At 38.0% G+C, this 12277-nt stretch overlaps 1 protein-coding gene across 1 annotated transcript in view; it reads left to right on the top strand.

Annotated features, from left to right (window-relative positions):
* The window catches only part of ZFPM2 (zinc finger protein, FOG family member 2), a 258193-nt gene that overhangs the window by 137367 nt on the left and 108549 nt on the right, over positions 1-12277 (top strand). The window contains exon 5 of the mRNA XM_010577129.1: positions 11842-11953. Within this exon, the coding sequence (XP_010575431.1) occupies positions 11842-11953 (112 nt within the window). The remainder of the gene's footprint in view (positions 1-11841; positions 11954-12277) is intronic.

Genomic DNA, 12277 nt, shown 5'->3' with positions numbered 1-12277 from the left:
GTTGAGTCTTACTGGAACCAGAGCCCTGTACTCACCAGTCCTGCTGCTGGACTCTCCATCTTTATCTCCAGTCCCAGTAAAGAACCTTCACCCATTCTTTGAAAACTTCTTTTTTTCATGGAAACTTGCATAGTTGCAGTTCTTCATCTTGCTGCATATAATCAGTACACTGAAGCAATTTAAATGAGAGCTGTGTTACACAACTGTCATACAAGCTACAAAAAATGAGGACCCTTTTAATCTGCCACTGGGCATTTTAGGGAACTTCATTCTCACTTTTATGTGAGAACAGCCAAAAAAAATCCTCACGCTTTTAAGGCAGTAGGGAAAAAATGACCTGATTATGTGTAGCATATTCTTCAACTGGAAGAAAGTAACTGCTTGCAAGGTAAAGATGCTGCTCTGCTCAGTTCATCTTCGTAGTCCAAGCCTTCTGAAATGATAAAGAAAATGTAAGCAGCATTAATCCATAATTCAGATCTGTGAAAGATCATATTGATGAAAAAGCACAGAATTTTGAAATGTATTTTCTCTGAAATCCCCATATTAATCAGTGGCTCAATACCTTTGTTATTTATTTAAAAATCTATACAAAATTTAATGGAATGGAAGAAAAATTGAAAACCCTAAAATACTGCATAGTCATATGTTAATTTCTACTGAACTAATTTTCTTGTGAAGTCTTGTGGGTTTTTTCACTGACAATATTTGGGAAGGGGTTTTCAGTGGAATCACAAAAGTTAAATTTTTTACATGTGTCTCTTACGAAAATTCAACCAGCTAAAGGAAATTTTACAACATTCTATCTTTGATAGACTAGAAAATAGAAATTATACTTAGAAGTGAATAGAGAATAACCAAAAATTCCAATTATTTACAAACTTTTCCATCAATATTATATATATAGATGTGAAGTTAATTCCTCTCCTCATTACTTGTAGACAAGAAAGCATAGAGTAACATTGAAAATCACTAATGGAACCTTGTTCCCGTTTATTTTTACATAAGGAGTCAAGAATCATGCATAATGCAACAGTGTACCAACTGGCAACACTCTCACAGGAGATAATTTAAACTTGTTTTTTACGGACACAAGAAGCTGCTTTTAAAGCCATCCCTAAGAAGATTGTCCTTGATTTTACATTATCCTGGGTGGGTGTTTCGGTTTCTTCCATTTACTACCATACTCACTGGGTGAAAAAATATCCTAGTGCCTGCTTAATAGTGATGGAATTTTCTACATGAAGATGTAAGGAGGAATTAGGTTTTACCCCATAATTATATATTAAATCAGTGTTAAAATACAGTTGTAATCAAATCCTTTCATATCCCAAGGCCACACATTTGATACAGTACATTGGAAGGTCAGAATACTTAGCTGAGTATACACCCCTTGAGACTCAACAGATGTACAGATACGCGGTCTAATCCCAAAAACGCATTCATAAGTCTGGAAGATCAGAATTGAGCCTTAATTCTCTAAAGGACTGCCACAATGTTGTGTGGTCCTTTCATCCAAATTAGAATGATTCATTATGTCTAGTCCATTAGCACCATCAGGGATAGGTGTGGGCCATAAAATCTGCATTAGGATTTCTAAATATGTCAAGGATAATCTTAAAATGAGATAAACTGGGATGTTTTAACTGAACTAAAAATAATTAATCAAAGTCATACACGTAGACTTCTGGTTGTTGAATCATGCGTTAAACTTCTACCTTAAATGATTATGCTGTCTTAACAAATACAAAACTTGGGCAGGGGACTGTATATTGGATTTATACTGTTACTTGAAAGTACTGTGTTTCCTGTTGGTAAGATGCCTAAAAATATCTAATATAAACATGCATAAAAATCTTAAAAAATCAGGAGGGAAAGCACAGATGATTTTTTTCTATTCCCCAATTCTAGTTCAAATGAGTTAGGTAGGAATTTATTTATAATATTTTGCATGCATTCAGTGCGTGCACCACTGAATTTCAAGTATTGTGTCATGCATCATCAAGAGAATTACACTATAATACCTACACCATTAACTACAATACCTTTGTATTGAATATGTATTTCATAAAGGCCTCACAATATTCATTGGAAATATAATCCTAATAGAGCTGCACTGGATTATACAGTTAAAATATTGGACAAGCATATACAGAGAACTTTTTATTTTCTACCCTTTCGGTTGTGGGGGGGGAAAAGTGAAAGTAAAAAATAATATCTTTTATGGCTGCTAAGGCATGACTTTTTCTTACTCACTTTTCATGACAAAAACATTCACTTTTCTGAAGTAAAATACTCAACCTGTGTTTGCAGTTCCAGACAAAGTAATAGTAATATATAATAGGCAGAATCTGTAACTACAAACTAATCTATAGTTCTGTGTAATGGCCTTTTTATAGAAGGCTTTATGCATGTCCCTTTTTATTTTTGTATTTTAATGGATTCCTTAGATAAAAATAAGTACATATAATACATGAAAATTGGACTTCTGGAAATGGTGGTTTAAATGATCCATTCCAGGGTAAGAAAAAGTACAACAGAGAAAAAAATCCAAAATTACTGCAAAACAGAAATTATTCAGTACGACACTGTAACTAAGCTGTAGATACAGCAATCACTGTGGACAGTTTCAGTGTAAATAGCTGGACAGTGGGACCAGGCAGAATTAACCCATATGCAATATAAATGCCTTCATGTCTTCTAGAAAAACCTCTGTAATTGTCTCCTTGATCATCTAGAATATCTGTTGTCACATTAACTACCGCAGGCCCAAATGATCTTTGTCCAAATTAAGAGAGCAAATGTTAGATGATTAACAGGGATTGATGGTTTATCCCAGAGTTTAGTCCCTCAGCCCATCCAGCGTGAACTCGATGTTTGCAGACTTGCAGCTGAGCCATACTGAGCAGAGTATTCATCTATTTAACATTAAAAATGTTTAGCAAAAGTGAAAGGAGTTACATTCAAGGAAGTGCATTTGGAAAATATTTACTGGCAAATACCAGCATGGTCTCATTTGTAGAAAGAGAGCCCTAATTCTTAAGAGTAGACAATAATTTCCAACAAGGAGGTTAACCCAGTAGGAAAAATGCACTGATAATTCAGTGTGAAAGTGTGCAAGCAGCACTGCATTATATCTTGACTAAAGATAAGTTATATATAGTGTGATTTCATCAGTACAGGTGCATGTCATCTCTGAAATAGTATTATTCAAAGTATTCAACTTTACAGCAAAGTGGAAAGGTTCAACACCCATGGCAGATACCTGAGCACTAAGACACAATGACGGCAGGCATGCTACCCGCAGCTATCAGCTCAGCACGACAGAACATCCTAATCATATTTACGCTAATCGCAGCACTGACTAAGTATACAGTTTCCTGGTGCTGGTCATTGTGTAAACACACAGTGCATGTGTGTATGTATATGTATGTATATGCACACACACACACTGCTTTTCAAAAGAATGAAATCAACAGGACAGAGTAATAGGAGAAATATAATGAGAGAGTTGGGTCAAGAGAGTGATGGCAAGATGCACTGCTGTCCATCCCATGCTCTTTGGGAAAGGGAGGAGTTATCTAGACATAGGTAGGTATATACAAAATGGAAGAAGGAGAAAGGTGGGAGGACAGGGCATGGGAGGAGCAGCTGCGGAATGAAGCCAGGTGAAACGGCTTTATAGGAGGGAAGGACAGGAGTAAAAAGCCCATCAACATGGGGTGGTGTGGGCAGGGAAAGCTCACGAAGTGTTCAGAGGTCCAGTTTCCAGCTTCTCTATTCATGTTCCTATCAGTTGTTGGTCACCTTCTCCAGGACCACATGGCAAGCAGCCAGAAGGAATCGCTGGGACCCTCAGCAAGGACCAAGTGCTCCAGAATCTGGATTAATTATTTTAAACCTTCCTAGTTCTGGGGAAGAGTCTGAAGATGGGTTCCAAGGGTATCCTGGGTTAAATAGAGCAAGCTAAAGTTGCTTTTGACAGCCGCTATTTTGTACCTAAGTTACAGTGAGATTTCATTTATGTTTATTTTATAGATTTGAAAAAAATGCATTCTAGCTAGGTAACATGAAATGATCTCTAACGTTTAGCATACATTTGATTTGCATTAGGGACATTCATCAGCAGGCATATTTGATATTAATAAAAAATTTGGAATCATATTGAAGTCATGACAAGTGTTGGAAAATATTAACAGACCTAGGGTGTATTTTTTTGTTTGAACATTTTCTTTGGTCTGCTTTAGGTTTGTGGCTATATGATGAAATGTATGTGCAGCTTTGTCACTTGACAAGTGATGATCTGTTGCAGTAAGCAGCAGGTTTCTCAGATGCAGGGAATCCCAGATGCCTTTTGGGATTCCATCTGTGTGTACATTTGGGGGTTTTGGGGGGTTTTGTTTATTGAGGTTTTTTGTTTGGTTCTTGGGGGTTTTTTTTTGTGTGTGTGTGTTTGAAACATTTAAAGGCTTTGGTTTGACCACAGCCTCTTCAGATGCTAGCAATTCTTTTTATTCTACTATCACCAAAAACACCCAACGCATCCATGAAGAAACTCCCTTTTCAGGTAAGTGGAATCACAAAATAAATAGCCAATGTAAGGCATTGTAGACTAGGAATGATGCAAATTGATTCACGACCAGCCAGTCCGCAGGTGCAGCACTGCCATATTAACCACTGACGCTACATAATGAGAATCCAGAGCCCTGGGCAGAAGAGATGTGAGGACTTTTTTCCTCCCACCTTGTCCAAGATACTGGGAAATTAACACTGACCCCTCCTTCTTTTCTCCACCACTGGTTTCATGGCCCATCACAAGCAACAATTTGTCTGTCTGTCTTTCTGCCAGTTAGCATGCCAGAACACTGGTTACATCTGTGCAGGTAAACAGGTTCTTCTACTCTTTTCATTTAGCCATAAGACAAGCATCTGATGGATGATACTGAAACACTGGATTCCATAAAATTGTAAAGTAGTAACTAAAACAGTTATCCCAGGCTGTCTGCAGATTTAGGTGAAATTAACTGCATCTATTACGTTTGTATCAGGGTTTCAAAATATATTTTTTTTCAACCACAAGGACTAAGGATTGCAAAATTTCTCTTGCATTTGGTTTAAGATCTCACTGACAGACATAGCGGAGGCTGTGAAAACTGAAATCCTGTTGCAGTTGTGCAGTTCTAGAGTAGGTGTTTATAGGCTGGAGACTGCTGTGTCTTTGCCTTATTTGGTGATGTTTGTCATCAGCATGGAACCATGGCACCGAAAACCTCCTGACATCTCCAATCTCGTCGGAGTGGAGAGGAATTGCCTCTGCATGTCTAGCAAAGAAAGCCATGGTATGGTGGTGCCACAGACCTTGACTGGCAGGGTTTCCAGAGAAGCCCTTGAGACAAATATTCTTCCAAGGCTGAATCCTCTTTGGAAAAAGATAACAGTTTTCAGGGAAGCTACAGAAATTGAAAGACAGTCCAGCTGACTGCACACAAATCAACAACAAAATGATGGTCTGTGTCTGTCCTCTGGGCTGTTTGGATGGGCTTGTCTTAGGGCTTGATGAATTTGTAATCAGTTATATGATAAATATTTTGAGATAGTCAATGTAAACATGAGGTGAGAAAGTGGAGTTACCACTCTTCTTATTCTTCAAAAACATCTTAAAACGTAATTAGGGATAGTTTGAGACCTATGCAACTCTCTGTTATTGGTTGGTCCAGAATGACCCTTTGGGAGACCTTCCCAACTGAATTGATTTGATGAGCTTATAAAGTTTTGCTGTATTGAGTATGGTGACCACCAAAGGTGAACTTAACCTCTCAAGAGGGTATGTTCTGCAGTTTCAGCATGTCAGAAGGTACGTCAACCCTGTGATGATCAAATTGAATTTAAATTGAATTTCGAAGTAGAAACCTCCGTCGGTGTATTAACTGGTGTTTTACTATCCCAGACTCATATCTGAAGTCACCTGAGGTATATTTACAGCTCTTCTCCCTGTACAGTCTTGTTTTTAATTGGCTATATAAAGTAACACTGCAGAGTAGGGCATGAGAACTTTCTCCAAGGGCACGAAGACATTTTGGTAATGTTCTGTATCTTTCACGGGAACTCAGGCTTTTTGGAAGATTTAGAAAGAAAATCTGTTTGCAGGAACCAAAATACAGTTAGAAGCAAAGCCCTTGAGTATCTTCAGTCTCCAGCAAGTTTCCTCTGTTTTGATGAGAGTACATTAAGGAAGTAGTTTTGACATTATGGAGGCCTGTACTACTTGAAGAAAAAAAAAAAGGTAAAGATAGAAATTTAGTGATTTTTCAGTGAATGGTACAGCTCCTTAAATAATGTTGAGCACTTTTTGGAACACCATGCCTGGGACAGGAGGGTCGTGTCACAGCGACTTACTGAACGTCAGCTCAGTACCTATTTCTTGCTCTGGCACAGCTTCTTTGGGAACAGCTAGCAACAATCGGCATTTGACATCAGAATTTCATATATTTCAAATAACTTGCTCATACCATATTTCTCTTCAGCATGGGGGTTTCCTCAAGTTTCTGCCAGGCCACACACATCATATGTTAGAAATCTTTGCAGGGAAGAGCCCATCTAATGTTACTTGTCAGCACTGATTCCTTTTAGCAAGGGTGCAAAACTATTTTCGGCCTGCTGTGATGGCTATTTTTATCTCCATTAACCTCTTGACTGAATGTAAACATTTATTGAGGGTTACCTCCCTTGTTTGTCCAGTTGCTTCAAAGGTTTGTGAAAAGTGGATGCCTGCCTGACCTCTTTTATCCTCATTAGCTGATTCTAATTGTTCCCTGAGAGATCGCAGTTTTGACCCTGTTTGTCCTTGTCAAATTTGTCTAGTTATGGCATGAAGACATTAGCAGAAATTGCATTTTCAGGTAAAAATTATTGAAGTGTAGAATACACACTCTACCTATTGTAGAGCAGTGAACAATGTTGCGGTACTATAATGTGCCCTCGTTTCCAAAATGTGAGGTTAGTATTGTACGGCCCCATTTTATGGACACCCACGTTAGCAGGTCCCTATGATTATACTTAGGAAGTAGGCAGAATGTTTTGTAAGCTTTTGAGAAATTTGTAGAAGTTCTTTTGGAGGGAGAAATAAAATTTTGTTTGGTTTTTGAAGTCTTATTTTTAAGCAGCTGTAATATTGTTGCTTCTGTGTCAAGAAAGCTTTTTTGTAAAAAGGTATCTTTCTTAAGCTAGAGATATTCCTAACAGCACTGCAAAAAAACCATAGCATAAAGTAGCTAACACCTCCCACCACCACCACTATTTTGGGCATGACCAACTAAATGTTACAGTACGACAAATACACTTTATGAATTACAGAATGATTTTCATAGTACTCTCTGAGAGTCAGAACATGAACATACTTTACTTCAAGTGGGATGGTGTCCCAAAGCTAAAGAGCTGTCATGAAGAACATGTTGCCCTGCCAAGAGTTTCTTCTGTGTCAAGCCAAGAAAGCCCTTTTTCATGTTCCTCCGTGGATCTCAGCTGTGGTTGTACGGTTGGGGCACGGACCTGGCAGGTCTCAATTAGGTATCTCAAACAGGCAGGTCCCAGGCTTCACAGGTTGTAACCAGTGCTTTAAATCCCACAGACACTTAGTGAAGATTAAAAAGCACTGGTGTAATGCGCTCAAAGCACGATATCCTGCTTTACGAGCGGGTTGCTGCATTCTGCACCAGCTTCAGCTTTCAAATGGATTTAAAATGTAGCCTCAGGTATAGCGCATTGCAGTAGTCTAATCTTGAGGTGATAAAGGCATGACTGATTTAACCATGGCTTCTTGTTATCTTGGACTGGGGTCTTTTCATTTTAACCATTTTAGGGAAATGGCCTTTCCTGAATCAGCAGGCTTGCTTCAATTCTTACTATGTAATAAGGCACAACAAGAGCAAGCCTTTGTCAGTGGTGAACACTTCTTATGAACGTGTGAACCTCACAGGATGCCAGACCCCAAGAACTGCTGTGGTGGTCCTGACTCATCTAACAGCTCACACAATATGCCTGTGAGGTACCTCAAGGAAAAGCCATTGCCCGTCTCCCTTAGCGGAGCTGCCAAGCTTTACAAGCAGCCTTGTGAAGTTTTGCTTTCATATTAAATGAAGTTTATTTACATATCTGTGCAGCTTGGGAGCAGAGCTATGAGAGAATGGGAAATTCTTTTGAGGTGTCCACCAGCTCTTCTGGGCTAGCAGAGCTGTGAGACGAAACACCCAGTGCTGCCTCCAGCCTATCTCTGGTGCCTAGAGACCACTCACAGCTGCTGAACTGATTACAAGTTTTACTGCCAAGCCGACCTGGAAGCTAATTTAGCGATCTCCATGTAGTTCTCTAAGTTCCAAAAAAGCCCTGTAAATGGGGGATGGCAAAGCAGACTCGCGTCCTGACTGCTGGTGCTCAGTCTACCTGCTGCTGCTGCTGCTTCACCTCAGAAGGGATGAGGCACCAGCTTGGGCTCCTCTTCTTGTCCAGAAGAAACAGGGTCGGTGGCCTGGGACTAAGCCTATAATCATTGCACTTACTAAAGGAGAAATGAATCTCCATGAGAAAGTCAAACGGTATCTCTGGATCTCATTTCTTCCTCAGAACTATGTGGTTAAGTATAATCCCTTCCCAGGACATATTACTTGTCCTGTCTTTGTAGATAATAAACTATTGCCCAGCACAAGAAGATCCTGATATCATTTGAGGCTTTTTGATACCACCTTAATGCAAATAATACCCTTACAGACAGGAGAGACACAGTGAAATGTCAGATGTCTGGTAAGAAGAAAACCAGAAATAGGAATTAGATCTTGTGAAAGTTAAATAATGATCCCTTCTGCACTTAAAAGATAGATTTTTGTTTTGGTTTGGTTTTTAACTTGGCCTCCAACTTTAAGAAAAAGACTTGTTTGAATGTCTTAATCTTTTACGGTGTACTTGGACAAGTCCACTACCTGGATAATATTGCACTGTCTTTGGATTGTGCTTGGGATTACCAGAGGCTGAGAGCACGTATAAGCACAAAAAACATGTTAAAGGCTTGACTGAAATGACAGTTGGAGAAATCCAGCATGTGGTAGGAACATGTCCTGGTCCTCCTCTTCATTATTGCTATGCAGTCATGCTAACATTCATGCTAAAGTTTGTATTTAATATGGGTATGATTCTCAGCTATGTGAAGAATAGCCACTCTTCTTTGTTTGCATAGCGGCCATAGCGCTGTTTTGGTGTAAACGACACTAAAGTCTAGAGTTTTCTGTAATAGAAGATAGAGATGATAGTTTGATTACCTCTCATCTCATCTCTTGCAGATCTTTTTCAGTTCATGTCTCATTTACATCATTATTTTTTGTGCAGTCCATATGTAAATACTTTGCACTGATTTCATAATTGGTAATATCAGGCTTCTTGATAATTTATATATGAACTTAACCAAATTTTAAAAAAAAATTGTCTTGTTTATTGGCCAATTAGAAATCAGAATTTAAATTCAGATTTCAAATGCATGCAGCTGGGTTATGTCATGGTTTAACCCAGCAGACAACTAAACACCACACAGCTGTTTGCTCACTCCCCCTGCCCCAGTGGGACAGGGGAGAGAATCAGGAAAAAAGGTAAAATTCGTGGGCTGAGATAAAGATATTTTAATAGGACCGAAAAGGAAGGGAAAATAATAATAGTAGTAATAATAATAACAAAAAAATAATTAGAATATACAAGTGATGCCCAATGCAATTGCTCACCACCCGCTGACTTGATGCCCAGCCAGTTCCTGAGCAGCAGCCCCTGGCCAGCTTTCCCCCTAGTTTATATACTGAGCATGACGTGACATGGTATGAAATATCCCTTTTGCCCTTTTGGGTCAGCTGTCCTGGCTGTGTCCCCTCCCAACTTCTTGTGCCCCCCACCTCCCTGCCTTCTCTCTGGCAGGACAGTATGGCTCAGTAGTCCTTGACTTGGTGTAAACACTGCTTAGCAACAACTACAACATCAGTGTGTTATCAGCATTCTTCTTATTCTCATCCTAAATCCAAAACACAGCGCTATACCAGCTACTAGGAAGAAAATTAACTCTGTCCCAGCTGAAACCAGGACAGGTTGACTCTTGTAATGTTTCATATAAGCAAACACGCTTTCTGCAACTTCCAGTAGAAAAAGCAGTATTAGGAATTGACATTGTATGTCTCTGGTTGCAGTATTTTTACACTAGGTAGGTATATTGTTGCTAGCTGTTATGTTCCTTTTTACTAATTTCACTCTTCATTTATATCTGTTTTTCCCAATGCTTCTGGAAGATGAATAATGTCATGGAGTGCATGCAGAAGAACTGTGACTTATGCATAAATATTTCTATGAAAAATGCAAAATATGAAATGCAAACTAAGCAAGAAATATTATATTTGATAAAACAGTATGAGAGAATAAACAGATCAAAAAAAACCAAAATATGAAGAACTGTAAAATTCAATATGTCTTATTCTATCATTATTAAAATACTGGTATATCATAAATTGTATTAAATATATAATAAAGATTATGACTTTAATCTTATAAAACTAAAATATTTTAAATATCTTATTTTCAATAAATATTTTTGTGTATATTTTTGGAATGTAATATGTTCTGTGGTAACCCTTAATATACTTCACTACATTTCTAGAACAGGCATAGATAATAAATGTGGCCAACGCATCTGGAATGTCCATGTAAATACATGATTTTGCGTATCTTAAAATTTTTTAACTAACTCCCTTAATCATACAGAATATTGCAATAGAACATAGCTGGAGCCAACTAGAGAATTACTGGTGGAATATAAAAATAATTAATCAAATTCTCTTAGGTAAGGTTAGAATGTCTTGGACTGAATTATATCCCGGAAAAAAAAAAAGAAGTTACATGGTGACTGTTGCACTTTGTACTCTCTGTTGTGGTTTCATGCTTGATGCAGAGAAAAAGAACTGTGAATGATAGAAGTCTAAGTGGCATCTCAGTGCCATGTACTGACAAACTCAGGATTACCGACAGGGGTTTTGCCATTTGATTAGTAGAAGGAGTTAAGTGTTAATAGATTTGAAGCCTTTACCTTATCTCCTCAAATACCAAATTCTCTAAATATAGAATATGAAATATACACAGGAGATGGTTTTGTTAAATGTGCATCTCCTTGCCTGCATGTCTTTCAGGTGCAACGGATGTCATGCTTTACTTTTGTGCCTTTGAATTTATTAATACAACTTCTTTTATAGTCTTTTTGGAGACAAAGTGCAGTGAATCATTAGCATTATTATTATTTCAGACATAGTAAAATCACACATCAACACTTAGCAAAAGGGGAAAAATTCCATTATCCATTCAGAACAATTTCCTATGATAATACAAATGTTACCCAGGACAGATCTTTGAAATGGATACCGATTCTTTAAATTCTTTCCTGTCTGTTTCAGGAAATAGTGAGATCCCATTGATAATGAAGTACAATGTGGCTAAAGTTCACTTCTAAACACTTGGCTCTTTGCTGTGAAAGTCATCTGCATTCCCTTTATAATTCTCAGCCACCAGAGATCTGCTTAATCTTGGAGATCTGATCCAATATCTTTCGGAAAAATCCTTGATAATAGTTTCACCATTCAATCAATGAAAGAACTAAAGCTAACTGCTGTGTCTTCTTAAAAAAAAATAATCCTGAGGCAAGGGAATAAGACCTTGGCTTATGGGTTTGGAGATTTTGTTGTTTGCAAATAAAATGATTATTACTATTATTATTCAAGTTCTTAATCAAGGCAAGCAAATGGCATCTGTTTGTTATCATCCTTCCTACAGAAGACAAAGGCTTCAGTCCCTATGGCACTGACTGCTGGCCCCAAGTGGTTGCTGGATGTGACTTGGCAAGGAGTAGAAGACAACAAAAACAACTGCATTGTGTACAGCAAAGGTAAACACAAGCTGATTTTTTTTCTCTACTTTCTTGTGTAAGGTACCAAGATAAAAATATACCTGTTGCATAACAGGAAAATGAAGTAGTTTGTCTCCCCTTAAAGTCGGAACAGTTTTCATTCCCGTTTTCCTACCGTGTTCTGGTTTTGCACTTTTTTTTTCTTCCTTTTAATGATATAAAAAACCCACATGGTGTCTGTAGTGTACTAAATGCTTTATAAACACAGAAGGACGTCAGCTGACATAAGACATACCATCCATTTCTTTCTGAGAGTTAATGCCTCTTGGGAAACATCAGTAAAATCTATACGCTTTAAATAGG

The sequence above is a fragment of the Haliaeetus leucocephalus genome, unplaced genomic scaffold, assembly GCF_000737465.1.
Source record: "Haliaeetus leucocephalus isolate CR32 unplaced genomic scaffold, Haliaeetus_leucocephalus-4.0 Scaffold555, whole genome shotgun sequence".
NCBI classification, from domain to species: Eukaryota; Metazoa; Chordata; class Aves; order Accipitriformes; family Accipitridae; genus Haliaeetus; species Haliaeetus leucocephalus.
This window is presented reverse-complemented; position numbering and strand designations above follow the sequence as displayed.